The sequence below is a fragment of the Phoxinus phoxinus genome (genome assembly GCF_949152265.1).
Source record: "Phoxinus phoxinus genome assembly, chromosome: 23".
NCBI lineage: Eukaryota > Metazoa > Chordata > Actinopteri > Cypriniformes > Leuciscidae > Phoxinus > Phoxinus phoxinus.
The window spans coordinates 3,219,386-3,241,567 of record NC_136898.1 but is presented as its reverse complement, the minus strand read 5'-3'; the positions used below and the strand labels follow the sequence as shown (position 1 = coordinate 3,241,567).

Here is a 22,182-nt window from a genome sequence, read left to right as displayed (position 1 = left end):
AAATTGCATGATGGTAGTTGAGGTTATTTCTCAGGATGAAGTATTAGTGACGTCGCACTTATAGAGCTTTAGGCATAGACAAGACTTACAGGAAACGGACAAGACAGCATGTGTTTTTTTTAGAGCTTGCAACACTTTCTTATACATTCATTTATTTATGGTTAGAAAGCAACTCTGTATGCAACTCTGTATTGTGTGAAAAATGCTGCTAGCAACCCACTTTTTTGGTGTACAAAAGAGCAATTTGATCATAAAAATTCTCTATGGGCACAGATATCAATGCATTGTACATACCAACTGCTTTTTACACACACACACTATTTTCTTGGTCTTTTTACCTAATTTTTCCAGTGGAAATTGAGCAATTCTAATAAACAAAGAACGACTGAATATGGTTTTGTGTTATTTACAGCTGTGCTTGTTTCATGGACCTGCTTCACAGTAAATGTATGAGGACAAATACATTACCGTTCAAAAGTTTGGGATCAGTACTTTTTTCTTGAAAGAAATTATTTTATTCAGCAAGGATACATAAAACTTGATACATTTTTAATACATTAAATAATGTATTAAAAGTGACAAAGACATTTATAAATGTACAAAAGATTTGTTTCAAATAAATGTCTTTGTTTTGAACTTTCATCAAAGAAACCTGATGATATCCAACGGTGTCATGTTTTTTTTTGTGGTTTCATTGTTTATATTCCACAAAATTTAGCTTTGCCATGACAGAAATAAATAACATTTTAATATTTCACAATATAACAGTTTTTATTGCATATTTAATCAAACAAATGCAGCCTTGGTGAGCAAAGAAGGTTCATTAAAAACATTTAAAAAAAATCTTACTGACCCCAAACTTTTGACCAGTATTGAATGTACAAAAAAAATATGTTGAATACACACTGAAATTAAATATCATGGGAGAGTCCCTCACATTGCTCATCTGCACGGCAGATTTAGTTTCAGAGAAGGTTCACTTTTGCCACAACCTGCCTGCATCCGGTGTGAGAAAACTCCTGTTCGCCAACTATATAGTACGATAGTTCTTCTGCAAGTCTTTCTACATGTGGTCGATCCGGGTAGAATCCTTCCCTGGACATCTCGTCAATAAAACAATCCATTACGTGGCTCTTCTCCAAAAGCATGAACGGTAGGAGCTCTGCTTCCAAAAATAGCATGTGGTGTCTTTGAAGGTAACTGCGTAACCAAGGTGTCAGTTCCTGACTCAAGCTCAGACGCCCAGAGACAGAGACGCTAGAGTTGTGCAGGACGAACTTGGTGATATCTTCCTGTCCCAGGTTGCTGATGAGGATGTAGATGGCATTTAAGTATTCATTGTTGTTTTGGGAATTAATCAGGTCTCGTAACGTATCCAGCAACTCCCTGGGCATGTGTTCCACTTCATCGAAGATGAAAACCGGTATCTTCTCCGCTTCCTCAGCTTGTGTGACCATTTCAGAGACGTGGGAGTCCAGAGATTTGGTGCATTGTGGGATATCGTCATCTGTTGGGCAATGGTGCAGCACAAAGTACTGCAGCACTAACTCATCGCCAACAACTGAGCGGAAATGCTGAGCCAGTAATCGCCCAACGTGGCTCTTCCCAACTCCAGTAGGTCCATGAAGCGACAACACCAAAGGTTTATTGTGTACATAAGTTGACAAATAATCACGTAAATGACCCAGAAGTCGCTCTGTCACTTCCTGTTGGCCAAACACTTCCCTTTTAACGGTCTTCTCCAGGCCTTCTAGATCATATTTGAGCACGTGGTCATCCAAGTTCTCAATGGCGTTGTAAATCTGTAGAAAGACAATGATGAACAAAAAGTACAGGCAGTTCTTTGCACGGCTGCTCTCTTTTGTGGGTTTGGCTCTCAAACTGCTGCTCGGATACAAGACCCGACCCTTCTTCTTTTTCTTTCGCTTGCGTGGGGAAGCGGGGTTGCTGGTTACAGGATCGTAAACATTGTCAAAGGTGAAAACCTTTGGGGTGGTGGACCTTGAAGAAACGAAGCTCTGGGACGACACTGCTGCTATCTCCAGACGCCGTTTCTTCATGGCCAAGTACTTCTGGCGAATGCGCACCATGGTGCGTACGCTTGAGGAGAACTGGGAGAAACTTCCCGTGCCATTTTCCTTCGTCTCTTTCGGTTGGTCCCCTCTCAGCCGGTCACTTGGGTCTTGTTCTCCCATCTGTGGAAAGCAATGTAGAAATGTACTAAATTATATGAGAGCAGGAGAATTTGAGTGTAAACTATGCAAAAACAAAAAATACAGATTTGAATGTCCACCGTCTAGTTTAGCCGACTAGTTTTTACAGGATTTTCCAGCCAGGGAAATAGTGGCAATGCAATATGCATTCAAATAATGAACAATTGATTAAACTTTTTATTTGAATAATAAAAAAAAAAGTTTCAAGGTTTATTTCTGTTCCATTAGCAACAATCCGCAGTAAAATGGCAATATTTACCAATTTTAAGTGTGGGGCAGGACTATGCAATATGTACAAAGTACTTATTTAATTCCATTCCAAATATGTGTTTATCAATTTTTACTTTAATACAGATTACAGACATATATTTATTTTATTTATTTTGATAAAATAACATCACATAACCCAATCACACTGTCAGAAAGTTTGGGAATATTCGCTTATAATTTATACGCATAAAACATCGAGTTTTAAAATCAAACATTTTAAAAGAGAACAATACATCACGGTTGTCTAAACCAATGAGCATTAAGCTGTGCCGTCAGCAAGTCGTATCCCATCATGCTATCAACGCAATCGGTGGAGAGAATCGGTGGACGCGAGCGCTAGTTTTTTTTAAACACGTCAGCATGACATCAGAGCAAGACGGACCACACTCGGAGACATTTCTAATCGCCATGCATCTCGTGGTGATCACCGGTGATCTGGTCTGTGCAGATTTTGCTCATCTCAAACAAGCCTAATGTCTCTCAGCCATCTCGCTTTCCACAATCTTTCTTCAAATCTCCTTCTCGATCACATTCTCTCCTCCCCCATCACTTGTGGACACGCCCCCTACAGCTGATTGGCTACAAGTGTGTTGTGCAATTAATTCTGTCCAATTCCCTTTCAATAGCGTTTCTCAGAAATTGGTTACTGCACCTTTAAAAATAAAGGTTCTTTATCGGCATGGATGGTTGCATTCATGGAAACTTATTATTCCACAAAAGGTCTTTATAGTGTAAAAAAGGTTCCCTGATAGGTTCTTTGTGGAACCCAACGTGGTTCTTCAATGGCATTTCTGAGAAAACCATATTTTGGAGCCTTTAAAGAAAAAAAAGTGTTCTGTGTTCAAGGCTGCTAATTTAATTGAGTTCACCTAAAAAATAATCGCGTTTCCCGAATGACCCTGAACAACTTTGAATGTAACCTGCTCGTTGTAAAGACATGCACACAGTTTTTTTAGCGCCCTGACCAATTGCACGTGTGGAGCACGACCAAACCAAACTTGCCACAAAAATTGAGAAGGAATTAGACGTTTGTTTCTGCTTCTGCTTCTCAACCTCTGCTTTGTGATGCATATTGCACCTTTATTCTGGTGCATTTGACAGTTTGCATTTGCCCACAAAACAGCTAATGCAAGAATGGAGGCATGTTGTGGCAATATCATTCACTATTTTCCAGCTGCATTCACCTCGCCTGTGGCTGAAAGTCAAACGCTTTTTACAACTACACACATGCAAATGATACTCCATTTAAACAAGTTTCATCTGCAACAAAAACAAAACAGCTCACTTTCCAGAAAAGGCATACTATTGTCTGACCATAAAGTATCAAATGACAAAAACAGCAGATTCTTGCTCCTAAGAGGCTCTCTGTTTTCCCCCTCCGCTCAATGAAACCTGCAGAAATGTGTGCTTCAAAACAAGGAAAGAAATCTTAAAACGCTTGTGAAAGCCTCTCAAATATATTTAAACACAAACGTTAGGTAGCCTACAACATTCCACACATTCTGCTTTTCCTTTACGATCCCCTCTGTAAAAAAAAGAGATATGGTTTCCTTCCTGGAAATCCTTTCCACACACACCCCTTTTAGGAGAACAAGGGTAATAAAAAGTGCCTCGTAGAATATGTGCGTGATCAGACTGCAAGTTTACGTCTCCCATCAGCTCTTGAGTGCGTTTGCAAAGACCAACTTACATAAGGGAAGTTCGGCAAGACGAGACAGTTGCTTCAGCTGCAGTGGTTAACATTTATCAATGCAACAGGAAGACAGATGTAAAACTTGAGAAGTAAATGCATTATACAAATGGAGTTGGCTTACCTTCAGTAAACACTTTGAATAACAGCTGGTGTGTCGTCTTGAAATATCAGATTCCTCTAGAAGCTTCACTGATGAGGAGAGGAGAGAGGAGGCGACTTCACCACAGCCAGCCAGAGGAACATTAACACGCGAACGCTTTCAGCTCCTCCTCTCTATCTGTCAGTCAGTCAGACCATAAACCACACCTCCCAGTCCCTCCATCACGCACGACACCAGCAGACCTTCTGATGCACCTTTGTGGGGTTAAAAATAGCATGTTTGCACTTCATTGTACGTCATCTGAGAGAGAAAGAAACTTTTGAATTGAATTGTAGTTGCAATGTTGTTGGTGGAAAGTCACTATTCAAGACATGTAATTGATTCCAAAAAGTGTGTAGGTTTACGTAAGCAGCTGAGTGTATGTTTCATGTCTTTTATGTGAATCATTGTGGAGGATTTGCTGAGGGTTTTGCATTATATAAACCAGCCCAGATGAGCTGCTGTTTGAAAGAGTTCAGCAGGGTGGAGTTTGAGCCGGTGGTTTACAGAGAATGTGACTATATGCAAATAAAGCAGCACTTTTTTTTTTACACCTCACAACATCATAGATGTGAAGATTTTATGAGAGTTTTCATATCGGTGTGTTGTGGTTTTTCACTATCGGTGTAAAAAAAAAAAAAAAAAAAAAAACTGTTAGATTGTATTCTTTTATAGATACTTTTTTACAAGCATTTTTTTCAGCATACTTTTTTCAATATACTTCTGTATGCTGTGTTAATGCTTAAATGTACAAATTAAACTGGCTAAATTTAAAGTCCCACTGAAGTGCCTTGTAATTTCCACTGAAACAGGAAGACACATATCGAACAGCTCCTCCCCTTTTTAAAAATAGCCAATATCTTTTAGTTTATATCACAGCTTAGCCAGAGCCGTTGAGTTCGGTAAAGCTGCAGTTTCCTTCTAATCTTTAACCATTTCTCCTCCTAATCTCCTCCATATCGCTTTAACATTTAGCATTCTGTGCAGAGTTCAAATGCAGGTCTGTGCCGACTCGCGCATATGATTAGTTCTTTGCTATCATGTCTCTGGACACGGTTCGCGTGACACTAACATGAAACCAGAACTCAATAGAAAGCATATTTACACTGTCTGAATCGTTCCCTATCCCCTATATAGTGTGCTATGTGCCGTTCACCATTAGCCTGGCCATTTCATTTGTACAGAGAGTCTGGCTTCTCTCCATTGACAAGCGTTAACTTCCTTGAAGGCGGTACTCTGTTGAAGTTTAAAACTATTGGATCTGCCCAGAGCCAATCTGGATCTGCCCAGAGCCAATCTGGATCTGCCATAACCAATCGCTAACGTTTGGTCGTGACGTATGACGACTCAAACTAGCGCACGACCTCAACGTCATCGTTCTCAGCCACTCCCTCTGTTTGCTGATTGGACCGGTAAAAAATTAACCGGAGAAAACCCAAGAATACACCACAATCCCAGACGTAGTACTGAAGGAAAATGAAAATTGAGCGGAATTACGTAGGAGGGCGGAGCCAGGCTAGTTCACCATGTAGAAAACAGAAAATGATTTCAGCTGCAGCTTCTGCGTCTATTTATAGTGGAGCTTCAGATTCTTAGAGAGCATTTGATTGGACAGAAAATCTGATGAGAAGCTGGGGCACGTTCAAACTCAAACCCGAGCGCAACGCTTTGCTACGGTTTCCGGGTTGAACGACATGTTTCCTGGAAACGGTGTGCAACGGGGTTTGGATACGTTTTCTCTTGTTCTCTTGTGTGTCAAAAATGTCAGCCAATCAGCAGCAACATGTATATAAAGCACTAGCACAATGGGTCCAAGGAAAGTCGTTTACAAATGTGTCCGCTGCAGCTCAGTATACACAACAATTGAAGATATTAGAAGACATGTTTGTCGTAAGAGTTTTAAAGTATAAATATAGCATATCAACAGTGATCAGCAATAATGATGAGCCTAATACTCACAATAAAAATAATAAGGTCATATACTGTAGATCACAGTCTTGGAGGTAAGGAGTGGATTATCCTTCACCTGAAATGTTTGTCTTTTCATCCTGAAATGAGAGGCAAATGTTGGATCACAATAATTAGGAACCACAGTTTCCACAAATCCCTTCACTGAGATGTGCTCTTTTATTCTGGATGGCAAGGGCAGTGACTGTAACATAGAGCGTATTTTGCAGTATTAAACACGTATTTACGTATTAAACACGTATTAAACAGTATTAACACTCTTGCGTCATCAGAACAGAGTGTTCAATTCACCCCCGTTTCCGTTTAAAAAACGCTTTGCGACTTTTTGTTGAACGCAGCCCTGAAGTGCAGAGTGATGTCATCAAAATCCTTGATCCATATTGGCGGAAGTGAGAGACCAAAAGTTTTGAATGCTTATATCTTCTAAATGCAAATTTTGTCATTTTTTTGGAGAGCACTAGGTTATAGATAACCTTAAGACTAACATGTTCATACTGAAAGCTAAAAAACATCACTTGATTTCATGGGGACTTTAACTGTATGTATATAGAATATTAATTTATTTTGGAATAGGCTATTTTATTATCTGACTTGTTGACATTTTCACCGAGCTTCACCAAGACAAATTTCTTGTGTGTATAGATACTTGCCAAGAAATCTAATTCTGATTTTGACAATATATTGAATATAATAATTATATAAATTGTAATAATTGCAACATAATTATAAATATACCATTATATATGAGAAATGTTCAAACTATATTACCATTATTTCATTCACAAATCGTAGCTGTCTCTTATTATAAATTATCAAACATTATATGAGGGCTTTTGTTTTGAAATGATCCTCTTGCCCCCGGGATAAACGCAGTAATTTATCTTTCGTTCTCAAACATAATCACAAATATACCACGATATATGACACATTTGAAATTATTTTTAACATTATATTAATCACAAGCCTTGGTTGTCTCTTATTATAAATTACCAATAATTATATAAGGGCTTTTGTTTTGAAATTATCCTCTTGGCCCCGGAAGTAACGCAGTAATTTATCGTTCGTTATCAAACGTCATTGTTGTTTTCAGGCGTTTATCCTTCTAATAATAAAGCATAATTCTATTCAGCGTTTATGGCATATAGTTCTGACAAAACGCCGTTAATACGGGTCATATCTCGCGTTTAATTCCGTGTCGTGCTTCATGAGCTCGTGTTGTTATTAGCAGTTGTTGATCCTCTGAACACATGAGTGTGTCTCTGGTTGTGATCAGACTCGAGCTCGCCGATCAGTCTGATTCCCCGCAGGGTTTTCAATACTGCGCCGGTGAGTTTCACTCGTTTACTGTTACACAACTGCATACATTACATACATTTATGCTATTTACTTTGTTTACCGTGGTACTGAATGATGGCTATATTCATATATCATCAATTATGGTTGTATACAAAAGGGTATTACCATGTTTTTGAATGTATAACAGCCTAACACGGTCATTTTAGAAGAAGGAAAATGCAATGTAAATATTATTGTTCTTAAAGTGACATGGTATATATCAAATATAACCATCTAATGAGTGTAATCATACAACATACACGATCACAAAGCATACATAGATATAAACACTATGCATATGTATATATAAATGTATATATTATAATTCATCAAGAGCAGAAGAATCACTGACCTGAGCTAATAAGAGTATAGCACAGATACGTGAGAAGCATGTGACAAGATGCTGAATATCATGATTATCTGGTTTTATGTTTATCCCATGATGCATCAGAATGAAGTGTCACAGAGAGCATTGACACACACACACACACACACACACATGTGTTTGAGCTTGTTTCTAGAATCTCTTTATGTTGAGTCGGGCTGCTGGTTTTTACTGGTGTCACGTGTCCCACAGTCCCAGAGATGTCGGAGGATGAGATGAGAGAGAAAGCTCTGGTCTCCGCCAGAGGGACGCTGGACGGGAGAACAGATGTTGAGCGATCCGCAATCCTCCACCAGCATCTGGGCAGCCGCGTCATGAGCGACATGGTGATCGAGACCTTCCAGCCCAGCGCAGCTTCAGGTCAGTGAGTTACTCGCCTCCATTGACACCAGTATAGCACATCTCATACACTGTATGAGTGCTTTACACAGAAAGGAATTCAAATAATCACAAAATAAAAGCAAGGGAAATCAACAGTTATAAAAGGAATTAAAAGAGATATATGATACAGTTATAAAGTGAATTAAAAGTAGGGCTGCACAATATATCAAAATATTGCAAATGTATATATCATTTTATGCATATCGCAACAGCTTGCAATAATTTGGGTCATAAACATAAGGCGAAGAGAAAATCACTCGCTGCTCTTGGCTGAATAACTTTTGTAGCTTTAATAAGAATCAGGATATATTTAATTCATACAGTGAAAACTAAGCAGTGTTTTATTTTTACATTTGATTATTCAGTTTCTGTTGTTAACTAAACCTAATGTAGGCCTTCCTGAACCCCGAGGTTTACACCGATGTTAAAATAACACTTCTTATGCTACAGTAAAACACTGCTGTTCACTTTCAGAAGCTGTAGAGATGTTTTCTTGTCACAAAAAGAATGAAACGCGTCAATCATTTAAGTTTATTTTACTCACTTTAAGCAATATCGTATCAAATATCGCATTATTTAATGAGTTATTATCGCATATCGCATTTTTCAAAGAGTAAAAAGATGATGCATAGATAAACTTCTGATCTGGCAAAACACCAGTGTATCATATTTTTCACAACGCCCAGTTTTACTCTGAGATTTCCCCATGGTGATCACACTGTGTCTGTGGTAATCTATTGGACGTCTCCGATGGACCCGATTTTCCCCTAAAACCCCCACAGAACAGAGTTTAATCACATGTCAAACTCACTACTCCATCCCCGGTCTGTTAGTGAGTAAACGGACTGTGTTTTCTTCCATCAGGAGTTGAGGAAGGGAAAGAAGATCTGAAGTCCACCGGAGACGCAAACGAAGATGCTAAAGACGAGACGAACGAGAGCACGACACCAGACTCTCCCTCCAAACAGCTTCCGGATCAGATCTCCTTCTTCAGCGGGAACCCGTCAGTGGAGATCGTCCACGGCATCATGCACCTCTACAAGACTAAGTTAGTCTATCTATCTATCTATCTATCTATCTATCTATCTATCTATCTATCTATCTATCTATCTATCTATCTATCTATCTATCTATCTATCTATCACCTGTCCGTATATCCATCCATCATCTATCTATCCATCCATCATCTATCTATCTATCTATCTATCTATCTATCTATCTATCTATCTATCTATCTATCTATCTATCTATCTATCTATCTATCTATCTATCTATCTATCTATCTATCTATCACCTGTCCGTATATCCATCCATCCATCCATCCATCCATCCATCCATCCATCCATCCATCCATCCATCCATTGTCTGTCTGTCTGTCTGTCTTTCTATCTATCTATCTATCTATCTATCTATCTATCTATCTATCTATCTATCTATCTATCTATCTATCTATCTATCTATCTATCTATCTATCTATCTATCTATCTATCTATCACCTGTCCGTATATCCATCCATCCATCCATCCATCTATCTATCTATCTATCTATGGTTCTCTTTATCTATGCTAATAGTAATACTCTCTACTGTACTACAGTACTTTTTATATAGACCGTATTATTTACATGGTACCTCAATTTGTTGTGTATACGTTTATATAATAGACACTTTGTTGCATTGTTGACTTGGTTTCGTGTGATGTTGTGTGGACAGTAAGATGACGTCACTCACGGAGGACGTGAGGCGCAGTGCGATGCTGTGTGTTCTCACTGTCCCGACCACCATGACCAGCCATGACCTCATGAGGTTTGTGGCTCCCTTCAATGATGTCATGGAGCACATGAAGATTATCCGAGACTCCACGCCCAACCAGTACATGGTGTTGGTCAAGTTCAGGAGACAGGCGAGTCATCCATCCATCCATCCATCCATCCATCCATCCATCCACCCATCCATCCATCCATCCATCCACCCATCCATCCATCTATCCATCCATCCATCCACCCATCCATCCATCCACCCACCCACCCATCCATCCATCCACCCACCCACCCACCCATCCATCCATCCACCTATCCATCCACCCATCCATCCATCCACCCATCCATCCATCCATCCACCTATCCATCCATCCACCCATCCATCCATCCATCCATTCATCCACCTATTGTTCTAACAATCGATCATCCATCCATCCATCCATCCATCCATCCATCCATCCATCCACCTATCCATCCACCCACCCATCCATCCATCAATCACCTATCCATCAATCCATCCATCCATCCATCCACCCATCCATCCACCCATCCATCCACCCATCCATCCATCCATCCATCCATCCATCCATCCATCCATCCATCCATCCATCCATCCACCTATCCATCCATCCATCCATCCACCTATTGTTCTAACAATCGATCATCCATCCATCCATCCATCCACCTATCCATCCATCCATCCATCCACCTATCCATCCATCCATCCATCCACCTATTGTTCTAACAATCGATCATCCATCCATCCATCCATCCATCCATCCACCTATCCATCCATCCATCCACCTATCCATCCATCAATCATCTATCCATCCATCCATCCATCCATCATCTATCCATCCATCTACCTATCCATCCACCTATCCATCCACCCATCCATCAATCATCTATCCATCCATCCACCCATCCATCCATCATCCGATCAATCAACCTATCCACCCATCCACCTATCTATCCGTCCATTTCTCAATTCATCTATCGTTCTATCAATTGTTCCATCCATTCCTCCATCCATCCATCCCTCCATCCATCCATCCATCCATCCATCCATCCATCCATCCATCCATCCATCCATCCATCCATCCATCCATCCATCCAATATGCTTTTAAAACAAACCATGTGCAAATTTATCAGTCAACACTAGTGATGCACTGAATGCCCTTGACCGAAAACCAAAACCGAAAATAAATAATCAATTAATTAATCAAACTAATCAAATTGCTAAAATTGAGTTGGCAGTTTATATATACACTTTTTAATAATAGTTTCTACTCAATTTTGTTGGTGAAATATAAACATTTAAACAACAATAAACTGTAATAACTTGATTTATTAAATAATGTATCACTAATACGCAATGCATATATTTAGCAAAATGCTGTTCAAAATGTGTGTATTTTTGTATTTCTTGACCTTAAAAAATAAAACTCAAACATTTCTTAACACACACACACACACACACACACAAACATCATATGAAAAAAAATCATATTACCGATTAAAATCGAGAAAGTAATATTGTCAGTCCAGAGCTAGTGTCCACAGCTGACATGTGTAACTGACACTGAACACTGTCTAAAACATGATGCCATCGAAGACATTTCTGTTTTCTGCCCTCCATAATATATTCCAACCGAAACCGAATATAGCATAAAACGCATTAGCATTCTGATACAGTGCATGAACTCGTAGAGCTTGTATAATTCACTATTCTTCTTCTGAATCAGTTTCTAGTTCAAACATGTATGTCTGAATTAAACCAGTATTTCCACTTGCCATCGTGTAGCGTTTACTACAGTGAGTGAGCGGAGGCGGGGGTAATTCACCCACGTATACTAAATTAAGCAAGGGTGTAAAGTTCATTCAAGCTACTTTAAGGCATGAAGATTTTTTTCCACAGAAGAATGTAATTTTGATGATCAAAAATTATTTTTTAGGGATAAAATGATTGACTGCAGAGGGACTTTAAAAACATGAAGATAAAAATGTAGACACATTTTTTCCACATGATTTGCAAAATCACCTCATGCAAATTAGCTTGCTGAAGTTTGTTGATGTTTAAAGTTTCACGAGTTTGGTTGTTTTTTAATTTCTTTAGGCCGATGCCGACAGCTTCTACACAACAAGCAACGGCCGTCAGTTCAACTCCATTGAGGATGCGGTGTGCCAGTTAGTCTATGTGGAGAGGGCAGAAGTCATCAAATCTGAAGAGGTACGGCTAGGGTGTGTGTGTGTGTGTGTGTGTGTGCGCGCGCTGTTTACTAAAGAAAGCAATTGTTGTGATCCGAACAAACAAAAGTGTTACTATACTTGGTAATCTAATTTTTTTTTTGACTTTTCGACTCTTGTTGAACACTATTGTTGGCCAATGCATTGCTTGAGTGACCAGGATTAACTTTTTGTTGTTGATGACTAGCTGTTTGTTTAAAAACACACACACACACACACGTCATGTTTCCAGCACTGATTTACATGCACAACAATAGCGGCAGCGTTCTGGACTGTTTTGAATGATCTCAAACTCTTCATTATAAACCAGGGTGCCAGTTTACCCGTGATGGATCTGACCGAGCTGCCCAAGTGCACGGTGTGTTTGGAGCGCATGGACGAGTCCGTGAACGGTGTGTTGACCACCCTGTGTAACCACAGCTTCCACAGCCAGTGTCTGCAGAGATGGGAGGATGCCACGTGAGTGCTGCCATTCACAACCACTGCCTTGAGAGTCAACAGCACAGCAAAACTCAGTTATGCAGATTATTCTAAAGATTCATACAATTTTTATTTTTGAACCTTTCTGGTGATGTATCCAAGGCTGTGTGTGTTGGGAAAATTAATATGAAATATTATTATCAATTTCAATCCTACTGGATAAAATCAAGTCCCGTCCTACATTATTTATTGCTGAATATTTCACTCACAAGATGTCAAATTATGGAAATTAAAAGTTTGAATGTAGTTTTATGACTTGAATACAATTTAAAAAAATTACATAAATTTTTTTAGTTTGTTTTACATTTAATTGTTATCAATACGTTATAAAGTAAAATAACTTTGTTATTACTAATTATTATTTTATTCAAATAAGTAAACTTTATAGTAACTTTAAGACATTTGACTTAAAATGTAATGTTTTTCATTTAAAATTATTTTTATTTTACATTTAATTGTTAACAGTTATAAAAAAAATCTTTATTATTGTTATAAAGTATTTAATTTAATTTAATTAAGTTAACTTTATAGTAACTTTATGAGACATTTGACTTAAATAAAATTCAATGTTTTAAATTAAAATTTTACTTTACATTTCATTGTCAACACCGAGTTATGAAATAAAATGTATTATTATTATTATAAATTATTATTTTATTACATTAAATTAAGAAAATTCAGTATCTTCTGCTATCCCGTTCCTTTTCGGACATGTTGCAATTATGGTTTATAAGATGTTATAGATATTGTTTCTTCCTTTAGTATGTTGCAACACACTTATTGTATTTTTATATTTTATTTATTTATTTTTGTTCGAAATAAATATATTTGACATTTGACTCAAATCAAATTTTATGTTTTTAATGTAAAATTGTAATTTAATTTTACATTTATTGTTAACAAAAAGATATAAAAAACGTTATAATTGTTATAAATGATTTTATTAAATTAAATCAACTTTATAATAACTTTGAGACATTTGACTTAAATCAAATTGAATGTTTTTAATTTAAAATTAAAATGTTTTTTTACATTTAATTACCTAAACACTCCGTTATAAAATAAAATAAAAAATAATAATTATTATTAATTGTATTAAATGAAGTAGACTTTATAGAGACTTTTGACTATAATCAAATTTTATGTTTTTAATTTAAAATAAAAATGTTATTTTACATTTAATTACCTAAACACTCCGTTATAAAATAAAATAAAAAATAATAATAAATTGTATTAAATGAAGTAGACTTTATAGTAACTTTGAGACGTTTGAGAGTATTTTTCCCGTTTATTTAGTTGACTTGACGTATTTCATCCACACCCTTCTCCTCCTGACTCATTCTTCTCCTCTGACATGTGTTTACTCTCATATTTCATTGTCTTCTGTTATTTACGGGCGTCACTTTTAACCTCTTCGTCCTGGTTCATCACTGACATGTGAGAAAGGTTTGCTGGGCTGTTCTCTATTCTTGTTGCTGTTGTGTTTGTGTGTGTGATTGTCATAGTTGACCTCTGACCTGTGAGATGAAAGTCACAATGTCACATGCCATGATGTGCACAATAAGAGTGCAAACCGCTGGTTTGGTTTCAGGTTTAAGTGTGTACACACATGAATTGACACGTACGACACATTTAACCAGTGTATTTCTGAGAGAAATTATATTCAGAGGGAAATTATGTAATATTAGACTGTGATTGGGCATGAAATGTACGGTACGGTCAAGATATTATTAGTGGTGTTTGTTAATGCATGCATCACTATTACTAATGCTTTTACAATGAGTTATTGACGTGAACAGACTCCCTAACACACACTGTTACACATATATTAAATATTAGGGCTGGGTTGAAAGTATCGATTTACCGTTCCTCATTTTGATGAACCGATATCGATTCTTAAATCCCAAGAATATTTTAGTCTATGCTTTTTTTTAGTTGATGAATGAACAAAACTTTGTAGCGCCTGCCATCCAATAAATCACAACAAGCTTTACTTTTATTACACATTTATCATATTTTTTACTTAACCTGTCCTTCAATATTCATTCTACAGTCGTGTACAAAAGTGATGTCAAGCCTAGGAAAATTTACATCACATTTTATTCAAATATTATTAAAAATCTGTTAAGCATATTGCGTAGTTGTGCTTGAAGTCGATTGTTTTATTTGATATAATGCAATGAAATTGTGTCGACATAAATTTTGGACAGACTGTCGTACAAAGAAATTATGAACGCGCAAAAACAAGAGAGAACCAACAAAATATTAATAACGGATTATGTTGAAGTCAATGTATGCTTTTTGTCTTTTTCTATGCATCTTTTTAGTAAAATAAAACCTGTAGATGGAGTTTGCCAAATAATTTTGACAGATACAATGTTCTTTCCCCTTATTTAAAATATTTTTAAAATCTAAAAATATTTTTCTCATATTTTGATGGTTTAATCACTTTTGACCACTACTATATTTTTAAATAAATAAATCCATAATTTAAACAGGTTTTAAAATGTAAAATAAATAAATAAATGAATTGGTGAAGAAACAATTATATTATTAAAAAGTTGTTATTATTATAAAAACTGCCTTATGTGCAATTTAAATATTTGTATACAAATCACCATTATTATAATATATAACAACCTATAGTATATTATAATAATAAAGCAACAAACCAAATGACGGGTTCTGTATAGTTAATAACATTAGTTGAAAGAGATTTTTGTCCTTGAGAAAAATGTACATGTTACTGTACCTGAAATATATATCCAAATGAATATCGAATTGAATCAAGATCAAAAATCAAATCACAGGCATGTGAATAAAAATGTTATCCTGAAATTTGTCTATTAAATATTATTCTTAAAGGAACGGCAGCAGATCCTGGATTATTACGCAGGAATGAGAGAATAGTTCCTAGTCATATCGGCCTAGAAAATTTTCGCAACTTTTCATTTTCTGTCGGTCTTAGTACACGATGTAACTACAGAAGAGTCAAGTTATAAATAGGAAAAATATCAAAACTCTTTGGTAATTTTTTTGAGAGAGATGCTAACGGTCTAATCAGATTCAATGATCTATGCTAAGCTATGCTAAAAGTGCTAGCGCCAGACCCGGAGATCGGCTGAATGGATTCGAGAACGGTAAAACTGTTTAACTCTAGAGGAGCTGGAAAATGAGCCTATTTCCAAAAACAAAGTGGAGTGTTTCTTTAAACATTTCCTGCACCAATGAATCTGAGATGTTTCTGAAGAAAGGAAACGGTGATTTTGACGGCTGGTGTACGTGTCTGCTGTCCCTCAGGTGTCCGGTGTGCAGATACTGTCAGACTCCTGAACCCGTGGAGGAAAACAAGTGTTTCGAGTGTGGAGTGCAAGAGGTAACACACCAGCAACAACTAATCCAGAAAATCACATTAATCCTGCATGTACGGGACACATTTCTGTGGTCAGAATGCATTTGAACTTATCCTAAACATGGGAATACTTAGCAAAAGTGTGAGTATGAGCGCTTATTATAGTGTTAAATATGCATTTTGTTGGACATTATTGTATTTTTATGACAGCAGTAAATATAAAGGCACTGTTGTAATGGGCCATACGTTTAGTCAGTGCTTATGTTTTAATTTATCATAGTGGGCAAGTTTTAAAATGTGATGTTTTTAATTTATCCTTTTTTTGCACATAAATTATGCATAAAACCAACATATATACATTATTATTTGCACACTGTATGGATGGAATAACTTATTAACATTAGTGAATGCATTAACTATCATGAACTAACAGTGAGCGAGGCATCCCTGCATTAATAACTAATGTTAATCGATACAACTTTTCATCTTAAAAATGTGTTAGTAAATAAATGTAGAGATTAACAGTAATGTTAATAAACGATTTAGAAGTAGTGTTCATTGTTCGTTCATGTTAACTAATGTAGTTAACTAAGAAACCTTATTGTAAAGTGTGACCAATTTGTTTTAAATCATAAAATACAAAAAAAAAACTAAATTCGTTTTTTAAATTCAATTAATCAGTCATATTAATTGATTATCAAAATAATTGTTAATTGCAGTCTATCTTGCGCATACAGATGTTACTTTATTTTTTATTTCACTTTTATTGTTGTTTTTAAGTATCCTTTATTTGTATAGTTTTTTGTTATATAACATAGTTTCATGTTTATTTTAGTAAATTGTTTAGTCAGTTCGTTTTGTCATTTTTATTTGTTTTAATTTTTTCTTTAAATATTTAATATAATATTTGAATATTATATTTAATATAATATTATTTTTAGATATAATGTTTTTTTTATTTTTAATATTGCTATTTAGTTTTTTTTTTTTTTTTTCAGGTAATAATTATAATATTATTTCAGTTTATTGCCAAGGCAACATTTCACATTTTCTAATATTCATATTTTATTTCAGCTTGATTTCAATGAACAGAAATGTTTCTAATTTTTTTAGTTACCGATAATAACCCTGCTTGTATTATATGTGAGATGTACATGTGCTGATCTCTCCCAGAACCTGTGGATCTGTCTTATCTGCGGTCACATCGGCTGCGGACGCTACATTAGTCGCCATGCCTACAAGCACTTCGAGGAAACGCAGCACACTTACGCCATGCAGCTGACCAATCACAGGGTCTGGGACTACGCTGGAGGTGTGTGACGTCCCACATCAGGAATAAAGATCCCACAGATTCATAAGTGGCTAGCAATAAATCAATAATACATTATTTAATTGATGTGCAGTCACATGTTTGAAAATAACAGTGATTTTACATCCTCGTCCAATCAGATTAGCCATTAGTCCGCGTGTCCACCGAAGCGTCTTTTAGCCTAGCTTTGGGCGCTTGAGAGCGTTTTGGCAGCGCAGTGTTTTCAGTTGAGGCGCTTTGCTTGCTATGATACGTACAGTAATGTCCGTAGTGTTATTAGCATCTCATTTCACAGATAGTTTATTTCTGTTGTTTCTATATAAAATTTCAATACAATGTAAAGTATTTGCTCTGGCTCTTGATTTAAATAATTTTGTTCCGTTATTTTGCTTGTTGTTGTCGTCTGTTGACGTTGTACAAGCAGAATGTGGCGGTTGGTCGGTGTGGTATTAGTCCCGCCTCTTCTCCACTGTGATTGGACGGCTGGGTAAAAAGTGTCAGTGATGAGCGCTGTTTTTGATCTAAAATGTTGACCATTCTCTAGCTCTCGGCGACCGGTAAAAAACGCGCTAATCAGCGCTTCAGCGTGAAATAGACGCTCAACACCTCGTCACGCTCCTGCCTTTTTAAAAACGTGGTGTTCCCATTGAAAACAATTGGATAAAATATGCTAGCCACAGGAAAAAAAAAACCGCTTTGGTGGACACACGGCCTTAGAATTAGAAACTTTTTATATTTAAACTTAATTTTGTACTTTTATAACTGGATTAAATCAAATTCCCCCTACAATGTATTGCTAAAAAATCATATTAAAGGGGCCCTATTATGCTTTTTACATGTTCATCTTTCTTTAGTGTGTAATGTTGCTGTGTGAACATGAAAAAGCTCTGCAAAGTTCTTCTCTATATATCAGTGTCAGTGTTTCTGAACTCCTGACACGCCTCCATTGTAGTCTTGAGTTTCTTCCGGGAACGAACACGTCACAATATTCCTCATTTAATTAATTCATTCGCATAATAAAGGGGCGGGGCCTGGTTGAGTTAGTTAGTAGTGTGTTAAACTGGCGGTTATGGTAAGGGGTGGGACATTTCCCAAACACACTTGAAGCGCTCGACCAATCACAACACACTGATCCTGCCGACCAATCAGAGCACAGTGTGCTTTTCAGAAGGAGGGGCTTCATAGAGACAGGAACTAAACAGAGCGTTACTGACAGACTGGGAAGAGAGGAGCCGCAACAATGGAGAATATGAGGAAAATAATCAACATTCAAGCAGGAAAACCTGTTCTAGTGGAGACCAAACACAAGATCAAGACTTTGAAAAAGGGCATTTAGGTCGACTTTAATATTTCACTCAAAATTATGTGGAAGTGAAATGCATTGAATGTTGTTTCATGTTCACTTGAATCCTCTTTTAATGTAATTTAAAATTTGAAACATTTTTACATGTAATCATCAACAACATATTTTCTGAATATTCTGTGTTTATCAGATAACTACGTTCACCGGCTTGTTGCCAGTAAAACAGACGGGAAGATGGTGCAGTACGAGTGTGAAGGAGACACGTGTCAGGATGAGAAGATCGATGCGCTGCAGCTCGAGGTGTGTGTGTGTGTTCTTGTATATATGGTTTATAATGTGTGTAATGACATGGGTATTACAACATAAACATGGTTTATGCGGACACTTCCTGTGTAAACCAGATGGCTTAAAAGACATAGGGTTAGTGTCACGGCAGAGGATATACAGTTTGTGTACAGTATAAAAACCGTTATGTTGTATGTTCATAAACCACATATTCAAGAGTGTGTGTTTTCTGTGTATGTGTGGAAAGTTGGATTGTGTTGGATACTCTTCTGTCTCCTTTTATAATGTTTTTTAATATCTTTTTTCGATAGTATTCATATTTATTAACCAGCCAGCTGGATTCTCAGCGCATTTACTGGGAGAATAAGATCGTTCATCTGGAGAAAGACACAGCGGAGGAGGTGAGAACGGGACCGTTTACAACAACAGATCCATACTCATCTGCTCGAACTCAGATGAACTCGTGAAGCAGCTTCTCTATGTGTGTGTGTGTGTGTGTGTGTGTTTTAGATCAACAACATGAAGGCCAAATTCAAGGAGACGATCGACAAGTGTGACAGTTTGGAGCGGAAACTGAACGAACTCATCAAAGAAAAACAATCCATCGAGAAGAAGTAGTTTACTCGATCCTTCAGCTGAATCTCACATCATTATCATGCAAAACATTTAGGTCTCTTATTATAGGCCTGACAAATAATTACCATGGTAACAGGGTTATTATAGTTAACCAAAAACGTTATTACTCAATATAAAGAAACAAACTGAATTTATTTATTTAATTTCTGCTAGGTTGCAAGGCAACATTTCTCACTCAAACTTAAATAAAATCTGTATAGAAATGTATAAATAAACAAACAAAAATAAATTTAAAAAATCACAAAAATACTATAATTACTGGAAAAAATACAAATATCTAATTCAAAATATGAATAAAAAACTATGATAGTATCTCTATAATACTACAATAAAACTTGCATGGTAAATATAGTCAAGTTAATGTCTCTTCTACAATAATAATTAAATAAACGGATTAATTGCATCTAACATAGAAGTTTGTACATATATATTTTTATACATTTGTGTTTTGATTAAATTGTGATTAATCGATATGACAGCACTTATAATAATACATAAAAATATGAATGCGATTTCAAACAGTGGAAGATTTGATTTATTTTAAAATATATATATTTTTTATTAATGAAAGTAAAAGTTATTAATTGTTGTAAATATTATTTTTGGAGGAAACTACCATGTTAAATTTGTGAAAATCGAGTTACCCACAATGCCTGTTCATCATTTTAATATTTAAAATGACGTTTTTATAGTATAATACGCCATTGACAGTCTTTTTGTGCTGTTTTTCTGTGCAGATGTTCCCAGCTGAATAACAAAGTGGTGAAGATCAGTCAAGAGCTGCGTGAGGAGCAGGAGATGAACCGATGCCTGCGAGCCAATCAGACGCAGCTCCAGGCGCAGCTGCAGGAGGAGGAGAGGCGGAGTCACGAGACCGCAGCCAATAAGGAAGGCCAGATCGCCGAGCTTCAGGAGCAGCTGCGGGACGTCATGTTCTACCTGGAGACGCAGCAGCAGATCGACCGCATGCCTGCAGACACCCGGCAGGAGATACAAGAGGGCCAGATCAACATCGCCGCGGCCCCTGCCCCCCCACAGCCCGGGCCCTCGGCACACGGCTCGGGCAAACTCGGCCGGAAAGGACGATACAAGAGGGGAAAGTAGCCAAAGACAAAAGTGTATTCAGTGCTTAACGGATGGAGGAAAGATGTTGCACAGGCTGCTCTGAATAATCCTCGTTAGAGGCTCTAATATATTACAGTTTGTTCATTAATATCTCACGCGAGGACACCAGTGCTGCTTAGACATGGAGCTTTTTATACGAAAAAACGAAGTGCTGTTTTTTTTATTTTCGTATTGTTTTAGTGTCCTCAGCTGGATGATGTCAAGATTCATGAAAGCGTGCTGATAACTCTGAAAGTTTATTCATTGTTTGGTTTTACTTTATGTTTGTATAAATTACTGAATATTGCTTTCTGATTGCTTCTGACAGATGAGTCTCATGAAAACCTGGTCTGCTCATGTTTCACTTGGAGAGGAAAACATTTACAATTACATTTTCCTGTAATGCATCTCATCTCAAAACCCATTTCTGTTAGTATATTTTATTGCACTAAATCAAAAAAACGGAAAAAAAAAATCTGTAATGCTATTTTAGTGGTGAAATAAATACTATAGTGGTGTATAAACACTTAAGCACTTTTTGCATTACAGTAATTCAAATTAAATGTTTTTACAGTGAGAATTTAGGAGGTGATCATGAAAATAATACCCAGGCTGCATTTAGTTTATGCAAAATATAATTTCTTAATTTTTTCTTTTGATTCAATCTGAAATATGACATTTTTCACGAGATTCACACCAACAAAGCACATTGCGCGCAGTATTATCATCATCATCATCTTCATCACAGGTGTGGTATCGTAACCCGAAACCACGATGTCTTTGTAGTGCGAGGCTCGTCCGCTCCGTGGGAACGCTTGATGTTTGCATATTTGGTTCACAGATGCACGCTTACTATCCAACACACACACCCACTTATTTTTAGAAAGTTAAACAGTCACTCTTTGTATTGATCCATTGTATTGGTTTCCACACCCTACTTCTCAGTTACAGATGCGTGGGATTGGTGTATTAATACCTTCTGACAGGACAAATCTAACAAGCCTCAAACTAAATATGTGTGATTGTCAAACTGTTAAAGCTACAAATAAAAGCACTTGCTTGTGTCAGTCTTCGCTTTCCATCACATCACACGCTGCACAAGAAATATAGGTATTCCTTATTTATATCACATAATTGAGGCCTGTGTGGTGATTAAGACAAAATGCCATTTTTTTTGAATGGGTGTCAATGGAGAAACGTCTTCGCAACGCTAAATAAACTACTTTTGTGAGGAAATGGCTTGTTGCTATAACATTTTTTATTTCAGAGTGGGCTATAGCCTATTTGGAGTAAAAAAAAAAAAAAAAAAACTTTATAAGAGAA

At 36.8% G+C, this 22,182-nt stretch overlaps 2 protein-coding genes across 2 annotated transcripts; one reads left to right on the top strand and one right to left on the bottom strand.

Moving 5' to 3' along the window:
• Window positions 1-312: 312 nt before the first annotated feature.
• On the bottom strand, window positions 313-8,001 carry tor4aa (torsin family 4, member Aa). The gene is made up of 4 exons (XM_079599161.1): window positions 7,971-8,001; window positions 6,275-6,363; window positions 4,298-4,530; window positions 313-2,195 (listed from the first exon to the last, which is right to left on the bottom strand). Exon 4 carries the CDS (start codon window positions 2,193-2,195, stop codon window positions 966-968), a length of 1,230 nt encoding a protein of 409 aa, XP_079455287.1. The 5' UTR covers window positions 4,298-4,530; window positions 6,275-6,363; window positions 7,971-8,001; the 3' UTR covers window positions 313-965.
• On the top strand, window positions 7,296-22,144 carry brap (BRCA1 associated protein). The gene is made up of 12 exons (XM_079599147.1): window positions 7,296-7,609; window positions 8,196-8,363; window positions 9,249-9,432; window positions 10,096-10,285; window positions 12,260-12,373; window positions 12,701-12,849; window positions 16,171-16,246; window positions 17,396-17,534; window positions 19,025-19,134; window positions 19,431-19,520; window positions 19,630-19,733; window positions 20,493-22,144. The coding sequence occupies exons 1-12, from the start codon at window positions 7,531-7,533 to the stop codon at window positions 20,857-20,859; spliced, it is 1,770 nt and encodes a 589-aa protein (XP_079455273.1). The 5' UTR covers window positions 7,296-7,530; the 3' UTR covers window positions 20,860-22,144.
• Window positions 22,145-22,182: the final 38 nt, after the last annotated feature.